Source organism: Culex quinquefasciatus, chromosome 1, assembly GCF_015732765.1.
Source record: "Culex quinquefasciatus strain JHB chromosome 1, VPISU_Cqui_1.0_pri_paternal, whole genome shotgun sequence".
NCBI classification, from domain to species: domain Eukaryota; kingdom Metazoa; phylum Arthropoda; class Insecta; order Diptera; family Culicidae; genus Culex; species Culex quinquefasciatus.
Window position 1 is genome coordinate 10264482 of NC_051861.1, and position 24973 is coordinate 10289454.

General features: G+C 39.4%; 1 protein-coding gene across 7 annotated transcripts in view; it reads right to left on the reverse strand.

The window, feature by feature from the left end:
* The window catches only part of LOC6039938 (serine-rich adhesin for platelets), a 39595-nt gene extending 16371 nt beyond the window's left edge, over positions 1–23224 (reverse strand). The window contains exons 1-3 of one of the 7 annotated variants that reach the window (XM_038248163.1): positions 23044–23224; positions 21008–21208; positions 959–1399 (exon numbers count right to left, since the gene is read on the reverse strand). In XM_038248163.1, coding sequence (XP_038104091.1) covers positions 959–1399; positions 21008–21073 — 507 coding nt within the window. In that variant the 5' untranslated portion in view covers positions 21074–21208; positions 23044–23224. Of the gene's footprint in view, positions 1–958; positions 1400–3995; positions 4586–10958; positions 11100–11776; positions 12009–12197; positions 12472–21007; positions 21229–23043 lie in introns of those variants that run through there. The other 6 variants (XM_038248170.1, XM_038248152.1, XM_038248176.1 and 3 more) reach the window with 6 other exon arrangements.
* Between the last annotated feature and the right edge of the window lie 1749 nt (positions 23225–24973).

Genomic DNA, 24973 nt, shown 5'->3' on the forward strand with positions numbered 1-24973 from the left:
CAATGAGTAATGAATTTGAAAATGGCGTTTAGTCGGAATATTAAAGTTAAACATGATTCGTTTTAATGTTTGATGCAATCGAGGAAAATTTTAACGGTTACATATGCATTTAAAAATGGTTACATATGCATTATTAACAACTCTCCCAGATTATATTTTGGCGTTAAAAAATAATTTAATACATTTTATCTAAATTTTTTAACACATTAAAATTAAACACAGGCACTGATTTTTTTGTTGCCATGGAGACACTTCAGAAGCTGAAATTTCAACGATTTTATTTTTTTGTATTTCATTAAAATTATTTATTTTTGAGAGCACCAGGAGCTTTGCAAAATATGAAATGGCTTCAATAGCTTAGAACAATTAAAATAAAACATTGTTTAAGTTTGTTTATAAAATTTTAAGAAAAACAAATATTCCAGTTATGAGTTTTATGTTGTGCTAGAAAAAATGAAAAATGTTAGATAAACCATCACAATTATCACACAGCTGAAAATGTAAATCCAGACGGTTTAAAATTTCTCTCAGTATAAAATACAGAAAACATAATACTTATGGTTAGATAAATCGATATTACTTTTAAAAAAAATTTATGCTTTCAAAAATTTGATTCAAGTTAAGTATATTTTAAATTTAGCGACGTTTATCACGAAATTGGATTACAATTAAACAATTCAAGAAAATGTTAAAAAAAACACTTTCTCTACTCCTTTAATACAAACAAGCTGTTAAAATAAAGAAAAAAAATGACGAACGAGTTTCTTCAATAAATACATTGAAAACTTAATATGAAAATCTTCGAAAACTTTTTTGCATACATTAAAATTTTACAATTCATCTCAATAATTATACCACAAACCAAGTGATGGTATAAATGATTTGCTGATTTTTATACTCCTTGAATTTTTGCACCCAAGCCCCCCCCGAACAAAAATCCTGGCTACGGCCCTGTCACCTCCCCATTTCCGTTTTCCTGCTGGTGCTGCCTAGCAAGCCGAGCCTTCGTGTTGGCCGAAATCGGCGGAACGCGCGTTTTGTTGTTCAGCCCGTTCGCCGTCGCCGCCGCCCCCTTGGATGGCGCGGCGCCAGTGTTGCCATTTTTGCTGACAACCTGCCCGATCGGTTGCAGCGGGTAGCTTTTGTCGATTCCGGCCGCTTTGCGCTGTTCGAACATTGCCCGGACTTTGCCGGCGCCGAGCGAAGCGGACAGGTCCTGCTGCTGCTGGACGGCGGAACTGGTCGTCACGGACTGGTGGATGGCCGTGGTTGCCGACGAGCGGATCGTGCTGCTGCTACTGCTACTGTTGCCGGAAGTGGTCGTCACGGTTTTGGTCGCGGACACCATCTCTACCTTCCGTTGGTCGCGTTCCTGTTGCTGGCGCTGCTGGAATCGCATCTGTGGGCAGACGAGAGAAGGTTTATGAGAAAATTTACACTTTTATGACATAACCTAAAACAGTTTTCTTTTGAACAAAACATAAATTTTAGCAGGTTGCGATAATGGCTGCATATAGAGTTATCTACGTGCGCATGTATTGCGTGTACGTACACGAACAAGATTGAGGTTAAATTTTGTCCGGCCAGCAAAATCAAATGGTGCGCTAGTGTGCGTACGCGAAACGTCATAAAGCTCTATTGTCAAATAAAAAATATATTAAAAAGTCACGAGCATTAGTGCAACCTTCAATGTTCGAACATTGATATTTTGTATTATTTTTATATTTGCATTTGATTTTGTGGGAGCTCTCCATATTTGCAAATCATTGGTTCTTCCCACGGTTACGACACGACTGTCATCCACATACAAAGCGAGTGAAGTCAAAATCGAACCAAGATCGAACCAAGTTTATAATAATAAAAACTTTTTTCCGGTTTTTTGTCTTTAGAAAGATTTATGTTTTTTCTCAAATTTGAACTAGGGGAATAGCATATAATTCCATCGAAAACCTAATGTTGGCTTATCAGCACTTTGGTGTTCAGTTACAGCTAGTTTAAAGCATTTTCGACAGAAATTTAGTTAGTATTCTGAAAGCGTAATTCATTTTAACACAACGGACAGGATTTTAACACAACGGAAATATCAAACAAATTTTATTTTGTTTCAAGGAAACTGAAGCTATTCAGTTTTTAGTTCAGTTCAGTGTGTTGTGTAGTTTTTCTTGCATGGCCAAGTAGAACTTTGTTTTATTGATCTAATAAATGTTAAATGTAAAAAAATAACGTAATACTTGTAACTATCTCGCATATATATGCAAAAAAAAAAAAGTTAAAACGGAGGTACAAACTAACAAAAAACATAATTTGAGAAAAAAAATGTATTTGTTTCATACGACCTTTCCAAAACCATACGTAAACAATATTGACAGCGCTGGTGGGGACTTCAGGAAACTGCATGCGTGTCAAATCCCTGGTTCTTCCTTTGAAGTTGTTTAAATACAAGTTTGACAGCTGTCCATTGTTTTTTTTTGCAACCAGTGACTTAACCAAACTTTTCTGCACCCTCCGCTAACGTCAAACCACTACAAAGTTGTTGTCGGACCTTTCTTTGGATGCCTTTCGGAAATATCATTCCCAGTCACGAAATATTCTAGCAGAGCTGGTTCTGCCAGAATCCTGCTAGAACGGTGGAACATTTCTGCTAGAATGCTGTAAGAATATCCAGCTCTGTGAGAACTCTGCTAGAATCCTGCTAGAACGTCGTGACTGGAGCGTTCTTTTATTACGTAACGCATAATTTGGAATTTGGTATGTGTCTAGCGAAGGGTAGCGAAGAAGCCGCCATCTTGGAAGTTCAGATTACAAACACTGTGAATCAGTATTATTCATATTACTTTGGTAACACGAAAGGTGTTATCTTGGTTAAACTCAAAAGTCCCATGCAAATGTGTAAAACCAAACTGAAAAATTTGTAATGCCGATTCACAGTGTACGGGCGCACTGTTTGATGGACCAAAAAAAAAAAAAGCAAAAAAAGGTAAACAGAAAAATCACTTTTTTCGATATGAATTTTCAGCCAATATTGGGATGGAATCTCCAAGGATATGATAGATTTTGCCATCAGCAACACAATTCACGTGTTTTTTCAGGTATTTATCGTTTGAATTGCGGGTAATTTGAGCATCAAAAGCCCAAACAATGATTTGTTATGGGCTACCATTTGACAGCTATTGTTTTTGTTGTGGGCTCTCATTTGACAACCGTACTAATGTCGACTGTTGTCAGTTTGCTTTGGTTGGAATAGGGTTGCCATCCCCCCGCTAAATATTCTTAAGTTCCAGAGTACTTTTTCAAAACAACCAATGCGGCATGGCTTTCCTATGTGCATAGGCCCTTTTGAAAAAGTAAGCGAGAATTGATGTGTCTTGGGCAAGGTCATAAATTTTCAACTTACTTTGTGACCGAAAAAAGAGCACAACATATTTTTTGAGAATATTAATTTTGGATATGTTTAACACCAAAAAAAAGAAAAATTTACAAACTTTTTTTATGTGAATTGAAAAATACTGATTTATAGAATCATATTGTTTTTGATATTAATTCACATTCAGTTCGAATTTTGCGGAAATATTACAATTTTAACATCATTTATTATTATTATTAATTACAGCATATTGGTATGTTAGTATTTTTCTGTGTGTTTTTTGCATTGTTTTTGTTTCTTTTTGTATTTTGGTATTTTGATATTTTTATATTTTTGTGTAGTTGGAAAATAGTGTAAACATACACGGATAGTAATCCTGTGAGCAAATCCGGTAACTATATGTTGCTAAATTTGGAAACATTAAAATGTTTTTGAACATTTCTTCCGATTTTGAACAACAATGTTGTCAATTTTGACATTTTTTTAAGTTAAGAAATTCGACAACATTGATTTCTACAGGAAATTTTTCAGAAGTTTAATTTTGTTGTTGCTGTAAATTACAGATCTTTTTGTAGCAGTTGACCAAAATGACAAAATTACTAATATTTATTGTTTTTCAAATCAATCCTACCTTTTTAACGATGTGCTCATAGCGATTGGTAAAGCTCTCGATAATGTCCACATAATCAAGAGATTTTAACTTCATTTCTGCACACTTTTCAACGCATGAAGTCCTCTAGCTAGCGTTGCCAACTAACCCCAACAACAATTGGCCCCCGACCCTTCGCACTGGATGTTATTGCACAATTATTGTGTGCAATCTGCACTGTTTTGCTTCGCCTGACTTCCGTTCGCAATGGTGAAATGCTTTTTTTCAGCTTCCTGCTATTGTTCTCACTCCCACGAAACCATTTTTTTCTTCTTTGAAAATTCTTTGCGCGAGCCTCCCCCCTTTTTTTCTATTCTTCTATTGTTTGTCAGCAGCTGATGCTGGCAAAAAAAGATCGGTTGCAGCCATCCAGGAGATGGCGTGAGACATGCACGTTTTTTCTTCTTCTTCTTTGTTACTCCCAACTACAACAATAACAATGCATGGAATTTCTTCCTTGTGCGAGGAATGCGTTTTGCCTGCTTGCAGGGGCAAACTCTTTATACGGTCTAGCTTTAGGCGTCCGCGCGCGGGCTATCGTCCTTCCCGGTGGCAGGTGAAACTAGTACTGACTAGCCGATGTAGTTAGTTAGTAGATAGTTTCCACCCCACTTTTTTCCACTGTGATTAGTGGAGGTTGGTAGGTAACTCTCAAAACAAAGTAAGCCATGGAAACGCCTAAAAATAGGCAATTTGGGTAAAATTTACTAAAAGCGCCATAATTTTACAAAAAGAACCGCATTCTTTAAAGCCATTTGTAAAAAAAAGAAAATTTCATTAAAAAATATTCCTCAAAACCAGCAGATACTGCACTTTCCGCCCCAGTAGCAACTGCTTGGAGCCGCCGCACGACGAAAGTTTGTTTAGTTTCGAAACAACCCAGTAGGCGGGTAGAGAGGAAAAGTGTTTGCTTCAGGTTCGAGTTACAGGAACCCCAGGTGCAGTGCCGTCCAAAGGGGTGACACTGACCACGTGTTTTGCCGTTTTGCTTAAAATACCATAAAAAGTTTGACAGCTGCCGCCATTATGGCAAGCACTTGAAATTCTAACCAAAACAGTGTTTCCAAACTAACCCAAAATGACGGTTTAAAATTGAAACGGAAAAGAGTGGTGCACCTTTTGCTGCAGCCAAAACGGTAGCTACCGTTCGGTGTAGTTGTTTGGTTGTGTGTGAGTGGCGCACACTTTTGTGTATTTATAGCGAAGGCTCTCCTTGATTGGGGCAAATTGAATCCGGGGTTGAAACTTTGCCCACTGAGCAGTCACGGGTGCAGTTTTGTGAATGCTCTCTGTAATGAAGGCTACTCGTTTGGTTTTGTGTTGGGAGCTTTTTCCGAGCTTTGTTTGTACCTGTTTGGTGGAAAACAATCTCTTGGGTGGAGGGGGAACTAATGAGCCTGATTTGTTTGAGCGATGTTTGCGAGGTGGTTTGAGGCTAGGATAAGTTTGCTATAAAACTAGACGTAATATTTTTTATGCAATCAACATGTCCTATCTGTACAAGTTTTTAGCAATTTTAAATAAGTTTGAAGAAAACAGATCGGATTTGTTGATAAGAATTTCGTCAATCCATAAAAAATGCAACGTCATTTGTGGATTGGGCCTTGAATTTATGTAGTAAACAGTGTTTGGTTTGTTGGATGTTACAAAATTAATTTTATTGAAAACCTTATCCTTTACAATTTTACACGGGATTAAACCCGCAAATAAGCTTTTTCAGAAATGTAACTTTTCCAGCATCAATCTTATGATCACAAACCGAGTCACAAACAGGATTACAAATTTTGCCCATAAACAATGGCCACATTTCCCACAAATAAGTTCGGAACTTGCCCGGGCCATGTGACAAAGTAATCCCAGTTGATTCCATGGTGGGAGCAAGGTTTAATTTCCGTCGTCCCCTATCCGCATCCAAGGAACCTCCTGGTTTGCGGGTTTGTTTACTTTGATTGACAGCATAAATTTACTTCCCATTCTACCTCCGGGCGCATCGCCTACTGTGAAATTTTGTCGACCACTGCGATATTCACTTTTTTTTCGAGGTTATGTTACGATTTTCGATCATTTCCCTCACTGTCTGGCTCGTCGGAGTTCGTTTGAGCTTCTTTTCTCGTAGATTTTTTTTTCGCTGCTACTCTCCCCATCGCCAAATTCAATAAAGGGAAAATTGCTTGACTGTTCATTTGCCATTTCCCTACGGGGACTTGGCGTAGCAAAAAAAGAAAAAAAAGTCCGACGACGTTGTCGGTGAAATTTGCTTACAAATGAGATTTTGAGATCCAATGGAACCGGCAAATTGTGCAATTTGCAGGGGCACGGAGAACCACACCGGAAACTCAAGCTCCTTTTGCAGAAGGGAACTTACGAACTTGGCCCTTACCAGACAAGAAATACGAAAAACGATGAAATAATCCTCCCTGAAATACTGGCAAGCTCATGTTTGCACTCTCTCGCTCCCCTTTTGCAATATGGCGAAATTTTCAAATTCCACTTGAATGCACCCTGCTTCGATTCGAGCCACTTGCGAGAAAACTTTTGCCTTTGTGCAATATCATCGAGACTGTACCCTTCCCGGACCCCGGAAATGGACAGACCCGCGGAGATGGTTCTTGTTTATGCGAAGGAAATGAACTTTCTTGAGTGCTGTTGCTGACACACGGTTGGAAAAAAGCTGGCAAGTTTGCGCTAGTGGAAACAAAGATGGCGCTTTCGTACCTTGAGGAAGAGTGGGTTTGGGAAAAAGGTGGCCGAAACGTCAAACTTGAAATTTTGAAATGTGACTAATTTTCTCTCACAGTGCAACCGATTTGCACTAGCAGTTACTTAGTGCACTTCAAACGATGCACAAAATGGAATGCAATCGAGAATTGATACACACACACACACACATCCTCACATAAACACACAATCGCACACTTATTCGGCGAATAGTAAGTGGGAAAGTGCAATTCAGCGAATTTCTTCTTAAGAATAGGTTAAGGTTGCCAATGGTGGGCCAAGTTTGACAGAATAAAAAGGGCAACATTTGCAATTTTACCCTAAGGGCAGGAAGCTCTCTGGACCAACTTTGAAAGATTTGCTGCAAGCTCCGACCAAGAGCTATCAGTTTCAACAGGAAGGCAAACTATTGACTGTGTGCCAGTCACTCTCTCCCGTGCTGGGTGTAGAGTTTCGAAAACATGGATTGGAATTTTTCCATTATTTGAAGTTGTTTAGTTTCCGGTTGCGTTTCCTTTTTTACTTCCGTTATTGGATTATATATCAAAGTTGGAATGATAGAAACAAAAACAACACCGGAAACAGAGGAGGGTAACGTTCAACAAATTATGCTAATTTTATTAACAATAGAGCAATTCCAGCTCAAATCAGGATTTTTTCTGGTACTTTTGTACCTGACCCTCTCCGATTTCAATGAAACTTTGTAGAAAAGTTATCCATAGGCATTGTTGTGTATATGGAGTCAAAAGTACTCGAAAATAACATTTCGGAAGGGCGTAAGGTATTTAAATATTTTTTTATTTTGTAATTTAAAAATTACTGTATCTCGAAGCCGTTGCGTCGTATCAAAAAGTGTTCCAAGACAAACTTGTGGGAAATTGGACGGGCTTTCTGAAAAAATACACTGAAACAAAAATACACGCCACATCTAAGAGATTTTTTTGATTTTTAAGTCTAAAACTTAAATTTAAAGGTGATGTCACGATTTTTTCGTTCAAAATTTTTGAGGAAATAGCCTAAAATATAATCAAAGCACTGACGAAAAATGCAGGATGGTATGTCTCTCCTAAAAAAATACAAAAATCATTTACAAAAACTGTTTTTTTGAAAAGTGGTCTAAACGTCAAAATTTTTGAAAACCGGTGGTGGGAATCGATTCTCCAGACAATTTTACATAAAAGTCTCCATATTGATCATGATAGATCAAAATAGGTCGCGCTGCGGGTCGGACGCAAATTTTTGTGCTCCTGTCATTCACATGTTTGAGACAAAATTTAAAATGTCTTCAAAATTATTCGAACGGTTTGTGAATGTTTTAAAACTTGTGCACCTGGTGAAGAAGGAAACTGTTTTGTCCGCGCCGGCCATCAACCAAGTGAATTACTAAATTCGCCTTACGGACAGTTTTTATCGGACGGCGCTGGGTGGCGATTGCTATCAAATTTTGGTCTGAAGAAGACCAGTGGAAGTTGACCAATATGTACAACTAGGTGGAGCTGAGGGATTTAGATTTGCGCTTTCCGCGGCATAGAACAGCTGTTCGAGATCGTGTTGTTCAAACCCGGTGAGGAATTTCCTTTTTGCATCCTTATTTAATTTTCAAGTGTTGCAAGAGCGGCCGTGGCTGACTGGTTACAATGTTCGCTTTATAAGCGAATAGTTCTGGGTTCGATTCCCATCTGCTCCCAACGAGAAAGTTAAGGAAATATAAATTCTTGAAATTCCTGAACATGAACAAAAAATCTAAATTGCTCAAGGCGAGGTTAGTTCCCCCGTCCAAATTCGCGGCATTATGAGCTATGACTGGAATCAGGAATACTGTTACTGCTAACAATTATATACGCTTTGTCCATTTGACGAGGGTCCGGAAGTTCTGAATAACTGTGAATACAAAGAGACGAGTTGTTCCTTTTAATTCCGCTATATATTTTAATATCTTGACAGATACGTATTTCGTCTACTACTTGCAGACTTCATCAGTGTTCTGTTCTGGTCGAGAACAGAACACTGATGAAGTCTGCAAGTAGTAGACGAAATACGTATCTGTCAAGATATTAAAATATATAGCGGAATTAAAAGGACAACTCGTCTCTTTGTATTCACAGTAATGCATTCTGCTAAAACGCTCAACCAAACCACAATTCTGAATAACGTTTGGATCAAATTGATGCAACCGTTCTTTAGGGCGGGGCTTGTCGGTTCAGCGGAGGTACCTCGCGCTTGGCTAGCCAGCGTAGAAATGGGTCACCGAAGCTCGGCAGAGCTAACACCTTCCAAATGCCTATGCAAGTTATTTGCATCTATAGAATAAAAAATCTAAAATACATGGAAACAACTCAATTTGTAAGAAGCGGCCACGTGGTCCCGTTTGATTGGTTGCACACACACACACACACACACACACACACACACACACACAAGTCTCCATATTGATCATTGTCCTATGTCCAATCTTTGGGAAGATACAGCGGTTTTAAAAATGAATATGTTGAAAAAAACGGGTTTTTTGGTGGTTTTTGGCAATTTCCATATGACCGACTGGGTTTTTCAGTCTCGTAAATATTTGTACCGGAAAGCTCGTCTAATTTCCCATAAGTTTGCCTTTGACAGCATTTCAATTGGATTTAAGGGCTTACAGATATGAGCATAATTACATTGCTCATAACTGATAATTGAATATTTTTTTCAGTGTGGTAGAAACCAAGATAGTAAATTTGATTACGTAAATATAAAAACGATATAAATCAAAAATCTGTCAAGGGAAAACTTATGGGAATTTGGACGAGCTTTCCGGTAAAAATATTTACGAGACTGAAAAACCAAGTCATTCATATGAAAATTGCCAAAAACCACAAAAAAACCGTTTTTTCAACATTTTCATTTTTAAAACCGCTGTATCTTCCCAAAGATTGGACATAGGACAATGGTCAATATGGAGACTTTTATGTAAAATTGTCTGGAGAATCGATTCCCACCACTGGTTTTCAAAAATTTTGACGTTTAGACCACTTTTCAAAAAAACAGTTTTAGTAAATGATTTTTGTATTTTTTTAGGAGAGACATACCATCCTGCATTTTCGTCAGTCTTTTGGTTATATTTTAGGCCATTTCCACAAAAATTTTGAACGAAAGCAAATCGTGACATCACCTTTACATTTACGTTTTAGACTTAAAAATCAAAAAATCTCATAGATGTGGCGTGTATTTTTGTTTCAGTGTATTTTTTTCAGAAAGTCTGTCCAATTTCCTACAAGTTTGTCTTTGACCACTTTTTGATGCGACGCAACGGCTTCGAGATACAGTATTTTTTAAATTACAAAATACAAAAATATTTAAATGCCTTACGCCCTTTTCAAAAGTTATTTTCGAGTACTATTGGCTCCATATACACAAAAATGGCTTGTATAAGCCTAGGATAACATGTCTATAAAGTTTCATTGAAATCGGAGAGGGTCAGGTACAAAAGTACCAGAAAAAAACCTGATTTGAGCTGGAATTGCTCAATAGAAGAAATGATTCAATGAACGTGGTAAATTTGAACGGTTGAAAACACGTTGTATGCAAATTTTCTGATCGATTTCATCTCTTCGGCAAAGTTATAATGACTTTATTCTAAAGCTCGAGAAAAAGCAATTCTCTACGTAATCGAACTTTTTTGGATCGATTTGGTGTCTTCGGCAAAGTTTAGGTAAAACGCTATTGATACGAAAATTTATAACTCGGTCGAAATTTCTGAAAAGTTGGCATTTGATTTCTCTTAAAACATATCAGCAAATAAAAAATAAAAATAGTGTTTTTCTGCAAATAAATTTTAGTAACAAAAAGTTAAATTAAAAATCGCAAAAAAAATTACCATTTATCATTTTTTCCCAGCGTAGTCCTTATCCATACCTACAATTTTGCCGAAGACACCAAATCGATCACAAAATTCCTTCAAAGGATACTGAATTTTGAATTTTCATAGGGTATTTGTCCCTATTTTGGGCCTAGTAACTATTTTGGGTCTACCAAACTTAATTCAACGAAATTGAGCATTTCACCAAATCTGGCAGGAATCTACCACTTGATAATGATACGTGCAGTCATTATCTTCATTTTGGTGGGCAAGAATAATTTACTTTTTTCTTCTAAATTAGAAATAAAGTGATAAAAATAGCACTCTTCTCTTTTTTCTTGGCAAATCGCTAATTGCCCATTAGGGCAAACATTTTCACCACTTTTGCTTACCGCTTGTTGACACTCAGCGCCCGGCTTTCATCGCTCAGCACACGAATGAGAGCCGTCCCCCGAATCTCCAACCACCGGCAATATGTTTTTTGGTGGGTTGCACAATCCCGTTGAAAAAACAATCACCAAACTGCCACCAAATCACTAAAATAACTGATTAATAACTTCGTCTATTTCGGAGAGAATGGCTCTATATTCAGTCCATTTGACACTTCTACAAATTGTGACAGTGTGTGTGTGTGCTTTTCACAAGTTACAGTGTTTCTTGCATCTTACGGGCTTGTTGTTTGGCTACGCAACAAATGTTTTATTATGTTTAAAACTCGTAAAGAATGATATAAATCATGTCCAAGCTAACTATGCACGTAATGCAAGTGAAATCAATCGTTCTAATGTTGATTTGTGGCTCAAAACATCACAATGATTGAGCATGTTTGTCGACCGAATTTGTGCGGCTGTACTGTACGAGCTGTGCACGAGCCCTAATCATAACATAACCTACAACTTTGCCGAGGACACCAAATCTTGTCTAACTAAAAATACAGAAATAAATTAAGGGGTCGTAACGCCCCACCGTCACAAAATGGACTTCCGATTCATGATCAGAGAATAAAATTACCCCGTAAAGAAAATTTTACCAAAATCGAAGAGAGGTCGGGGCAACTGCTTGTGTGTGTTGACGAAGATTGACATATTATTATTTTTTTAAGAAGTAGAGAAATGAATTAAAAAGCACTCAAACGTCAAAATTAAGCTGTTGGTCAGCAAATTTAGACTGTCTTGTTTTAATTTGAATTTAATGAAATTAATTTACTTACAAATTGTTATTTGTCGCTCTAATCTTAAAATAATTCAATTCACTCTAAGCCAAAATTAATTGCAACGCAATAACCAACCAATCTAACGACCAACCTTGAACTTGTACAAAAACTGTCCGACTCTTCCTTCTCCTCCTAGAAGGACCGTCCAACCGAAACCGACTAGCAGAACTGCAGCAGGTGGTTGTCAGTCCATCAATCGTCGTCGATATCTACCACACCGGAGCTGAATTATTCATGGCTTCCCCTCGAAAACAGTGAGACACAAATCGATAAATCGGGTTGTTTCGTTTGCACTAATAGTGCAGTGACGCTTTGCTGCGATCGAAGCATGCCGCGAGAATTTCATTGTCAACCCTGTTTAGTCAAGCTTCGAACCTCTCTTTCCCTTCTAAGAAGTGCGCCTTAATTTATGCCTTACATCGTAACTCCCGGTGCGGTTCAGCACCTCCAGCAGGCTGCGACCGGTCCAGGAATCGTCCAGGCTGATACTGACCGCGCCGTTGATGAGCGTGCCACGTGTCAGCAGCGAAGACGAAGCCGACGAAGACAGTTGGTTGTTCATTTCTTACAAACTCGCAAAAGCTATTCGCCACCAGGGGACGCGGTGCGGTTGCATACTTGGAGGAGGCGCGCGCAGCAAACACCACCCGGAATCGATCCGTCACGTTCCGCGGTTACCGGTGGACTGGCCACCCTCCCCCTGTGCGCGGTGGTGGCCGGGCCGGCTTGGAGTGCTCTTCAAGTCCCAATCCTGACGACGCGGGGCTTTTGGAGAAGGGTTGGACAGCGGAAATTGACAAACACACAAATGATCTATAATTATCGGGATAGTGCGGTAGAATAATAGGGATGTTCAGCTACTAGCACTAGACAGCGACAATATTCACTTTAAAACACTCTTAAGAAATGTTGATCATTTTGCGTTTAGACCATCGTCACCATACATTTGTCATAGGAGCTTGATTTTTAAAATTTTCAATATATTTCCGGTTTTTCGAACACCCCAACTCGATGACCAATCCCCATCAAACCTACCCCTAACCTCCTTCGAACACACACAAAACATGTCCCCCCCCCCTCCCCAAACCCCGTTCTAATTGACAGGTTAAAGCATTTGCATGACTCTGTCCCAACTCTGTCTTCTTGTCGCTCGGTGACGCACACGTTCTAAAGTGCGGATTGCCCCCTCCGCCCTTCCTTCTCGGGATGGACAACGCGGAGGACACGTTTACCGTGTTTATTCCCACTCCCTCCTAAGGGGTCATTCGGTCCGTTGACGCTGGCCGTGGCGCGTGACGTTTGCCACAGGTTTGGCGGTGGGTGGAGTGAGGTTATGTTTGGTTACATGTCCATCAGCTAAAAGCTTTGGCCCGTGTTCGGCGGAATCGTGTGCTCAGACAAATTAGGTACTGCCAGATTGGGGATAGCTTTAAAGCTTGAATGTTTTAGACATTTTGAAATTATATTAGCAAATTGTAGTTGGTTCTATTCAATGTTTTTTTTCTCAGTGCATCCTCTTTTGACAATTTGTTTGTGTAGGTTTACTCAAAACTGTTTAAAATTTAGTCAAACTACTCAGTTTCGATTAACAATAAATCGAAAATTGGTACATCCTGGCTATTTAATGCATGAATAATGTGGCTCTTCCAGCCACACAACACCGTCATGTGTGTCAACATTCGCTCCGCGGCCATCTCTTCAACAGGCAGTATACACCAAGAACTGCTTGTGTCCAGCCGGGTCCATTCGAGAGTGACACATGACCATCGGCAGATTGAACCAGGTGTTTTTTTCAACAAAGTGACGTTAATGCAACCTTGAGCCAGTTTGGAATTTTAGGATTTTAGAATTTTAGAATTTTAGAATTTTAGAATTTTAGAATTTTAGAATTCTGGAATTTTAGAATTTTAGAATTTTAGAATTTTAGAATTTTAGAATTTTAGAATTTTAGAATTTTAGAATTTTAGAATTTTAGAATTTTAGAATTTTAGAATTTTAGAATTTTAGAATTTTAGAATTTTAGAATTTTAGAATTTTAGAATTTTAGAATTTTAGAATTTTAGAATTTTAGAATTTTAGAATTTTAGAATTTTAGAATTTTAGAATTTTAGAATTTTAGAATTTTAGAATTTTAGAATTTTAGAATTTTAGAATTTTAGAATTTTAGAATTTTAGAATTTTAGAATTTTAGAATTTTAGAATTTTAGAATTTTAGAATTTTAGAATTTTAGAATTTTAGAATTTTAGAATTTTAGAATTTTAGAATTTTAGAATTTTAAAATTTTAGAATTTTAGAATTTTAGAATTTTAGAATTTTAGAATTTTAGAATTTTAGAATTTTAGAATTTTAGAATTTTAGAATTTTAGAATTTTAGAATTTTAGAATTTTAGAATTTTAGAATTTTAGAATTTTAGAATTTTAGAATTTTAGAATTTTAGAATTTTAGAATTTTAGAATTTTAGAATTTTAGAATTTTAGAATTTTAGAATTTTAGAATTTTAGAATTTTAGAATTTTAGAATTTTAGAATTTTAGAATTTTAGAATTTTAGAATTTTAGAATTTTAGAATTTTAGAATTTTAGAATTTTAGAATTTTAGAATTTTAGAATTTAGAATTTTAGAATTTTAGAATTTTAGAATTTTGGAATTTTAGAATTTTAGAATTTTAGAATTTTAGAATTTTAGAATTTTAGAATTTTATAATTTTAGAATTTTAGAATTTTAGAATTTTAGAATTTTAGAATTTTAGAATTTTAGAATTTTAGAATTTAGAATTTTAGAATTTTAGAATTTTAGAATTTTAGAATTTTAGAATTTTAGAATTTTAGAATTTTAGAATTTTAGAATTTTAGAATTTTAGAATTTTAGAATTTTGGAATTTTAGAATTTTAGAATTTTATAATTTTAGAATTTTAGAATTTTAGAATTTTAGAAGTTTAGAATTTTAGAATTATAAAAAAGTGGCGCCTACGTAAAAAAAAAACACGGAAAAGCTGCAGTTGTTGGTGCCGGAATATATTGACGAATGAATGATGCATGAGTAGTTAATGGTGATTGTGCGTTTTACTGTTGGTTCAGGCTCCCTCCCCCTCGGATGGTGAGTGTGTGGGGTAAACAACTCTGAAACTTTATGGAAATTGGTCCAGGTGGTGTTGATTAGGGGACAGTATTTAAAATGTATTCTTTTTCATCAATATGTTGAAATTAACTTTATAGCTATTCATAAAGTACTATTTCAATTCATGTCCAAAATAGGCAAATTCTCGATCAAATTAGATTTCTTGAAAATAGCTCTGTGGATAAGTTTTGACAGAAAGTAAACAAACCTCTTGATGAGCACCAGCGCTTGACCACTCATCATCCAACTCCAATCCCGCTAGAGAGTGCTTCGCAAATGCTAATTAAAAGCAAACGCGAATTAGCAAATCCGATTTCGAGGCGGCGTCGTGCTGTTAAACGTCAACAAAGTTAAGCTTGTTGTCTGGGTGTCCGTCAATCCGATGATCATCATCGCGGATGATCAATTTGCATACACCGCAATTAAGAGTTGGTACGATTTTTCTTGAGTTGGGCTCTAGTAATTTCAATGCAAAATTTGACATTCAAAGTTTTCTTAGCACGCTTATCCAAAATAAGTAACATTAAAATAATGTTTTTTGTTTTAGAATGAAGTTTGTTGCTCAGACAGTATGGATACATTTTACTCATAATTTGACAGCAAAATTTGTCACAAAAAAGTCTTCAATTCAAGTCTATGACCCTACACTGTCAATGGCAGTGACTCACTTTTCCATCGAACCGGCGCGTTGCCGTCAGTTTTTGAAAATCTGGGTCAAGTGTGTGTGGTTTTGGATCGCTAATCGGAGGTTGGTTTGCTTTCCATCCGACGTCGATGCTGGGATTTCATATATTTTTTTTTCAAGTACCCAACCCTCCAACGCTCTCGCTCCGAATGTTTTCGCAATGAAATTGATTGAAAACAAAAACCAATCTCAAAAGTGGCGAATGTGAGCGGTGCACGGAGGGAAATCGTAATGAAAACGATTGGATAGTTTGTGTTTTTTTTTTCGCACGTGGGACGTTTAAATCTCACAGACTACTCGGATCGCGCTGAGCTGAACAGAACAAGTTCTTGCTCTTTCCGCACGCAATAAATTACTCACTGTGTGGCACACGTACAGATGGGCACACGTACACAGACACACACAGTGTGCAGCGAGATCAAATTTTTATCATCAATCTCGTCGACCATAATTGATATTAGTTGGTGAAAGTTGGCGGAGAGCAGTGGGATGAAATACATTTTACGACAGTTTTCTGGGTGTGTCCTAGTTTGTTTTTTGACAGTTATGGTGTCATTTGTTTACACTGGATAAGGGGAAATTGCTGGAAATAATAAATGAGCAAAGTCATGTCGTTAGATTTAGGTTAGCGTGTAGGCAACTGTCAAAATGGAAATAATAACGTTCAAAGTTGCTCATAACTGAGGAGAAATTCTTAAGAAAAAATTTATTGAGGAATTTGTTGTTTAAATATCCAGCCAATACATTTCATTACAACGTTCCATCGCCAAGCATTTCGTCTTGTTGATAACAGTCGAACCCCATTTACATGACACTTTCATTCCGCTTTTTCAACAAATTTCAAAATGCCTGAGACCAGGGTCGTACGGTGAAATAGTACGATGTCACGCGCCAGGTCCTGCGTGTCTTTGACAACCGCTTCTAGCAGAAAATTCTTCAAGAAGATTCACCTGCTGCCCCCTCCGGATCACGTTGACATTGACAGGAAGGAGGACGGATCAACGGCGGCGGCGGCAACAGGAAATACCTTCCGGCTGTGGGTCGTACACATTCCGTTCCGTCTTGTGTACACACAAAACATGTCAAAACGCGCAAGCCAGGGTAAATGGGGAAATGTTGAGGTTATGTCTTGGTAGACCATCTAAGTAAGCCGAGAAAGGACGAAGAAGCCGCCTGCTCTGTTTTCAATGGTAGAGAAAGGGATCTAAGCTTGACATACCTTTGAATAATGTCTATAAGACGTGTACACGCTCAATTGAGCACGGAATTCACGTGGATGTTAAAATCTGTACACCTCCCGGGAAGAATAGGGCAGAGGGTGACCAAGAAATGTCCGGATGCACATTTAGAACATATAGGCAAAGAGAAGGTCGCATCGTCACGTGGTCACTGCACACATGTTGCATAATTAACGGCTGAATCTGAATCAAGGTAGGAAAGGTCGCCCGCAAATGGATTTCCAAGATGGCCGCCGTTAAAACAAACGAAGACGGTCTGCTAATTTCCCAGCCTGCCGGAATGGTGTTGTTTGCGCTTCTCGGAACATCATCACCGACAAAACATTGTACTTTTGCTGTCCTGTCAAAGCTGTCATCGCACAGCAGCAGGGCTGGGTAGCGCAAGGGAACGACCGGATTGCTGCGATGAACAACAGGGAGCCGCCGGAAGTTGTTTACAACAATGGCGTCGTTTATTCAGCGAAGGAAGAGCTGATGATGATGATGGCGACGAAAGAATTGCATCTTTCACCGGTTTCCGTGGGGGGAGGGACGTCGACAAAGTGGTTTGCGGTATGGAAGTGGCGCTAGAGTGAGGTTAGGAGGATGTTACACAACGATAAATATGTCAGCTAGAGTTTGCTGGATGCACATTTCGCAGTCCCAACTTTGGGGGGATAAAATGGAAAGAGTCTACATTTTACTATTTTTATTTATTTTAGTTTCAGTTGATGGAGCCAGCCAGGGACAAGACAAGTCTTGACAAACTGGCAACACTGGGCATTGCCATAGTAAAAACTTTAAGAATATTTAAGGTGGCAATGAAGTGTTGGAATGTTTTTGCCAATGCAATTCGTCTACTAATCCTAAACCGCTTCTCCTGTCTAAAAAGGTAAATATTATGATCTTCTAAGGTAATCATTTTCTGATGAATTGTCAGTTTGACGTTCACGCCATCACAAATTGACACCCCTAACCGCTCGTTGCGCCATCTTTAGTCCAGTGCAGGCAACAAAAATGTCAGGTAACAGGAACAATAAAGATGGCGGCCTGCTGGTCCGGTTTTATGGGCAAGTTTTCAAATTGAATTAAATTTTATGGTCGGTCTTGATGAAGACGGAACGGTCGCCGGACCGCCTACCGTGGCACGCTAAAAGCCCCTGTTTTCCGGAGAGTGGTTCGGGATGATGAAAGTTTTAATTAAAATTGACAGCTTCTCTTTTTTTTTTGGGCAGGTGGGAAACGAAGCTTTTCTTCGGGCATAGTTTTTGCATTTTAAACACTTTCTGGACTATGGGATGGGGAGCGTGTTGAAGCGTGAGTAACTGGTTGTGGGAAAACTTTTACTGTCATGGCGGCGACGTTTAACTCGCGTTTTGCGTGGAAAATTTTGGGAAAATTAAGCTTTTGACAGTGTGTGAAACGATCGCAAATCGTTCGCTCACTGAGTGAGCCCGTAAGAAGATTGTAAATTTATAACACTGAACGCCTTAACTTTTCGTGAGCTGACAGTTGAAGGTTTAGCTCTACCGAAATCCCAATTAATCCCCCGTGGGTGGTGGTGTTGCTAACACCTGATCGTGCCGAAAACTGTCACTTTCGCAGCTTATCATCCAAGCTGGCGTCGTCGTGTCGTGTCAGCTTGCCATCATCTCGCCTCGTCAGCTCAGCTCAGAAAATGGCATGGCTAACTAGATGAGCTTACCACAGCTTTATAGAAATGTGTAATGGGGGTGTGTGTTTTGAAAGTCACCACAAACACACAATTTAATCAAACCCTTGAGGCGAAAACACAAAGCTTCCCAGCCAACCAGTTGCGCTTCTGTTTGACTTTGGTTTCTGGGGTTTTACATGCGAAATTTAATATCTTCAACGAGTAGAGAATGTGTGATGAGCTGGAAGACCCAGAACTATTTTGTCAGAGAAGTTACACGCACATTTAAAATCAATCAAACTTTGTTAAAACCAAACACTTGTAAACAAATGAGTGAAATCAAACCTTACTTGTGTTAAACTACCCAAATCTAACAGTTTAATGAAAAATTTAAACTTTGCATGATATTTTTTTTCAGATAAGTGAAAAAAAAATAACAAACCATAACTAATTGAGAAAACTTAAATTCTCAGTGTATCTGTCATGATTACACGCTAACATCGATTTGACCAAACTTGCTAAATTTTGTGTATATTTTGCTTGCTGTCAAAATTTGCGTAAAACCTATCCCACCCACTTGTCCCTGCACAAAAGTGGTTGCTAAGGATCCGGTAACACAAGTCGTTGCCGAGTTTTGTGGTTTCCGTTCCGGTACACCGACGACGCCGGAGACGATGATGTCGAGCGCAAAAGTCATGTGTCATCGCATCGCAAAACCTCGGGAGAAACTTGTCGGGTCTCTGTTCCGATAAAGTAAAACATGGGTGTAATAATTAGCCAACCGAAAAGGCGGTCACCATCATCTTCAACCGTGCAACAGGGTACCGGCCTAGGGACCGGCAGTGTTTGCGGCAACAGAGATGAGATTTAATTAATTGGATAATTCAATTTTTAAACAGCCTCGGCAAAGCTTGCCATCAAACGTGTTTTAAGTCGATTATGGCACCAGTAATGAAGTGAAAATTGGACGCGCCAACTTTGACGTCAGCTGACTTTTATGGCGACAGCATTTGGATGAAAGCTTTAAAATTTGCGCGTGCAATAAAGGGTCCTGTCGTTAAATGAACGGAACGAGCCCCCACCGGTGAACCTTAACAGTAGGAACCGAGCATAAATCACGTCTCCTTCGGCGGCACATTTCCAACCTGATGAATCTAATCTTGGCCCAGAAATCTCGTGCTTCGTGCCTTTTCTTACCATCAGAGCCGGTGCCGGCGACTTTTTATGGCTTTCTGGTTCATAGCAAGGTGGCGAGATCCGGTAAGCAATCCGGACGCAGGAAAAAAAGGTAAATTTGGAGATGACGTGCAAAAAGATGCGACACGGCGGTTGTCATCGCGCCATAAACAAACAACAACAAACCACGTGCGCGCCGCCTGCTTGGTTTATGGCAAACGGAGGCGTTGCGGACTCTTAGTTTTATTTTTAATAATCGCATCCACAAATGGAAGATGATCCGGACGCCATATTTGGTGCTGAAATAAAATAGTGCGCAGCACTCTAATGGCGAATTGATGGAGCAGCAAAAAAAAAACTTTAATGACCTCAGCATTAGCTCCAAATTGTCGCTCCAACAAAGGAAAAATTATTACAAATTGTAACTGTCAAGCGAAGAACGCATGCAGTGCCATCTAGCGGTGGTGGCGCCTGTTCTGGAGGGAGGGCTGCGTCATAAATTTTAATTGAAAACAAGCTTGCTGCAGCAGCATCAGTAGGCGGGGAATGCAACGCAGGCGGATGTTCGCTTGGAACTGTTGCAGGCACCCTGGCAGGAGGTTGGGGCAAGTTGCTGGTTTGACCTTGACAAATGTCGTTTGCGAAGCCATAAATTACCACTTTCTAGTGCAGGATTGGGTTCTATGGCTGCGATTGCCGTTGTGCATCGACTGGAGAAATGGATCGAGGGTCTTCAAACGTGAAGATTTCCTGCTAAACTATGAAATGATTTGATAATGTTTTATTTTAATCCAACCAGAAATTGTCCAAATTGTTTTTATAGCAGATCCCATAATGGAGTTTGGGAGTAACTCTTTTGTCGAGTATCGAAACAAATAAATTTAGGAAGTTGTGATGATTTACCACACCACATCGTGAGCTAACGATTCTGTATATATGGCTGACTCACAGCTATAAATCATTTATGGTGACAACCACAACTTCGAAAAATCTCCCGCACTTTGCTCAAAGTTTTACTGTTTTTTCGCCGTTTTGAGATGAGGGCATGATGACTCAACGACTCGCGGTCATCGTTGCAAAAGGTGATGTAATGGAGGTAAGAACAAATAAATTCATCATTGCTTGAAATCAAGAAGGCGAGTCTCATTCTAGGAACAAGGAAGATTCACACAAAAAGAAACTTAATTTCGCATAAAATCAACACCGCTCCGCTGACATACGACCCGACCTGTCACATTTTGACAGCTGACTGCACGCCAACCGGGAAGCAGCCGCGCGCGCGACCTTTCCCATAAATTGCCTTGCAAATAGCGATCATACACGCAGAAATCAATCCAAGCAAGCTTGTGGCGCGCGTGGGCAAACACCCCAACTTACCTGCATCTGAGTAAGCCTTGATGTCATTACGGCGGGGGTGGCCGTCGTCGGTCCTTGCGCTGCCATAATTGGGCCGGGGGTTCGGCGGGTTGACGCTCGCGCTGAAGTCGCTTAGCACTGTTGTTTTTTGCTGTTGGCACTACGTTTCGTCGTTTCACTGATTAATATTGCTGATTATCACTCATGAAGCTTGCTTTTTTCCTGACAAAGAAGATATTGCACTTTTATCGCTTTTCAATCAACTTCCTTGAGATTGGCAACACTGCTGTCAGTTTCGCGACCTTTCTTCGTTTTTAACCATTCAAGGAAGAAGATTCCACAAGCAGGCGATGATTTCCAAGGTCTGAAATCGGCGCCTGCTTTGGTAGTCTGAGATGTGGACTTGTCGCGGTTGAAAACAATCAATGACTCATTTTGACTAAGCCGGCTACTCCGGTGGGTGGCGACCGTTTGTTGCGGCGTCCGTTTTCGGGAATTTTGACACTGCGTACTGATGCGTGCGTGGGACGCGTTTCAGTTCCAGATTTGGAATGGGACCACACTGTTCTGCACCGGAAAAGGAAATCCAGAGCAACGACCTAGACGGAGTTGAAGCTGGATCTGGAGATGATTTAGGTCTGGACAGTAGGTGTTTAAGACACTTCCGGATTTGGAAGAGATTGGATTTGGCATTGGTTTTTTTTTGTGTCTGGGTTAAATAAATTTACCAAGGTTGTCATAATGGTCAGAGCAACTACATTAGGAAAGAAGTCAAACTTTCAAAACCTTATACTTTAAAAGTATTTGTTGAACTGTTCAGTATAATTTAATAACTAACCTTTACAAAAGGTTTTGATTTTCTGATTAACTTTGACGGTTGATGTGTTTCAAATTAGAGTGTCACAATTTACACCAGTTTAAAAAAGAGTGAAACCATTTTAAAAGGTGACGAAGGGTGAATTTGAAAAAAAAATAAAGTGGAAAGTAATCCTTTTGCAGATAACTTTTATTTTGAGTGTACGAAAAACACATTTTTCTCTCTACACGCTAAAAAAACTCTTGTTTCGACAAAACCAAACTTGCTTGGAAATGAGTTTTTCCGATGTCAAATGTCAGACTGGGATGAGTTTCCCTTAAAATTAACCAAAATTTTGAATATTTCATCATAATTTGACATTTGACATTATAACTCATACCTGCGTAGGTTTCGATGAAAACTAAGAGGTTTTTTAGAGTTATTGGGTTGTAACGTAAACAAGAAAGTTAATTAACCTTAAACAGTCAACTGCTATCCGTTTTCAGCCAGCCAATCATTGACGTCGGCTGGAGTGTAATTAAGCCCAAAAAATAATCTGAAAATTCCACTAAAAAGAGCAGTTTCAAAAGGCAGTAATCCACACGCATTCTGTTGCATTTAACATGTTTATTTTAATTTAATCCGACTGTAAACACACATGATAAAAACGCCAATCGACTGGAAAAGTCCTTGATTTACTTGTTGTGAATTTTAATTTTGCTCGACTGCAAAATGCAGACACACAATCCCACTCGCTGGATGGAAAAGTGTTATTTACTGTTTATTTTACTCTGAAATTTGTGCAGAATTATTGAAAAAGAAAAAAAATATGCACGCTAAAGCAAAAAACAACCTTAATTAAACCAGCTAGCAACAACCTGTTAGAGCAAAAATAAATTAGAGTGCATTTTCCTCGTTTTTTTTTGAACTGTCAACAGCGCCACACCACGGACGAACGCCAGCACTCAAACAAACGCACGCCACATAACGGTTTTTTCTTGCTTCTTTGTCGTCGTTGTCGCTTTCAGCAGAATTTGACAGTCAATTTCGTGCAATGAATTCGCGTTCGCTTAATTTAATTAAAATTCGCGGTACATTTGGTAACGCGGCGCTGAGTCACGCCCCAATGGAGCGAGTGTCATTCATAAAAGAATAAAACACGCCCAAACACACAATCTCACAAACACAGATGAGGTTATTTCCAAAATTGAGCCGAAATTTGCGCGCACGACAGCGCAAAAAGAACGCAAACCGACAATACCTCCAACAATGACAGCACTGGTCGATCACAGTGTGCCGCGCGCCACCTGTTGAGGGAGTGCCCACTTGAGAGGGGGAGTATGTTACGGGTAATTAATCACAGTCAGATTTAAAATCGCGAAGCGAACTTAAGTCGAGGAGTAGTGTCTAGTCGCGACCGCGGTTTGCAAGTGACTAAAGTCTGCCCAAGTAGCTGAACCGCAGAGGCTGGAAGTAGTTAGCCTTTGCGTGGCGCCGTCTTTGGTCACGCACACACCGACAGCAGCGATCATCAGCCGTCGTCGATGCCGGGCCCGGCCCACTTTGTTTTTGTTTACAGTTTTAGCATCCGCATGCTTGGAGAAATCGAGCTTTTGGCGGGGTTTGCGGTGACGTCACTTGCATGTTTGCACGGACAAAAACACTCTAATTTCGTCGAAACGGTACTTACTCAAAGATGAGTTTATTTGCAAATGCTAGATTTGAGTAAACCTTATTCAAGATTTAAGGAAAACAAAAGTAATTCTGATTCGTTTTTGGTTCTTCAAATTTAACATTTTCTTCCGAACTCAATCTTGAGAAAGGTTAGTTTTGGCGAAATCGGAATAATTTTTTTTTTAAATTCGCGACAAAATAGGCGAATTTCGTTCATAGAAATTCCAATCTGTAAACTAATTTTGTTTTAATTGAATAAAAAAATTAATAACAAATGCCACATAAAACATCTGATAGCCACCCCACTATCAGCAATGATTAATGTCTAGCGGCTGACTCCAACTGCTGACAGCTGACGATGACGGTAAACAACAACAGCGCGACAGTAAACAGACGCGAATCGCGTGTGGCACGCCGTCACCACCACTGACTAATGATGGGCTTGCCGGCTTTCAGAGCTTTTTTTTCCTCTCTCTCTCTCTTCTGTTTACTTTTGAATTTATTCGCAGCGGAAGGTCATGGCACACTCGATGACGTGATTTTACAATTTCGGTGTGGGTGATTCACGTTCAGCGTGTGTCGAGTTTTGGAAAGAGGAAGGGTTGTGCGCCATAAAAGCAACATTCTTGCGCAGCTTTCAAAAGCGCCATAATGGCGGTGAAAAAATTACCGGATTAAATTTTGCCATAATGGCGGCGGCGATTCGCTTTAAACCGGGTGACAAGTGGATTTAAATTGATTTTTGCGAATAACAAAGTTGAGGCAGCAAGTTTTGCTCACGTCCTCGCCATCAAATATCATTTTACGGCCTCATTTCGTTCGAGACCATTACCGTTGTCGTCGTCGTCGTCGACGGGACAACTTTTCGCCAAGAAAATAAACTGCCCGAGTTATACACAGCAAAAGAGAGTGCGAAAGCGAATCCCCACGCGTGTCGGAGCTTTTAGTCACCACCACTGACTGGTGCTGCTGCCTTGTAGTGCAACAGGTAACGACGCCTCCGGGAGCAAAAAGCGGCGTCGTGGACGCGGGCGCGTGGGCAATCCCTCGTTCCAGTTTGGGGCATGAGATCACTTTTGGCCGTGGCCGCGAATCAAATTCAATAAAACCTTCGCCTCTTGAGAAGGCGAAAGAAGAAGTGCGAAAAACTTTGGCCATAACCTCAAAGTTCACGTAGCTGTTCACGGTTTCCACCATTGTTGGGCGTCAAAGCATGCCATGCCTCTGGCATAGCATCCCTTTTGTTTACGCTCGATGGCCGGCACAGTGTGCTCTAAAGTGCTTAAAATATTTGCATTTCTGGTTCAGCGGTGATCGCCAAAGTGCACTCAGCTATGAGGACGCCGATGACCTGGTTTCGGAAATAGTTTGGCGGGATGGCCCTGCATCGTCCTGGTCAACAACGGGAGAACGCGGGGAGAACCGTCAGATAAATTTCCATTCCTTCTGCTCCAGTTGGCACGAACAAACGGTTGTTCGTCGTTGGACAGAGGCAGGGTTGCCAGCAGCAAAAAAAG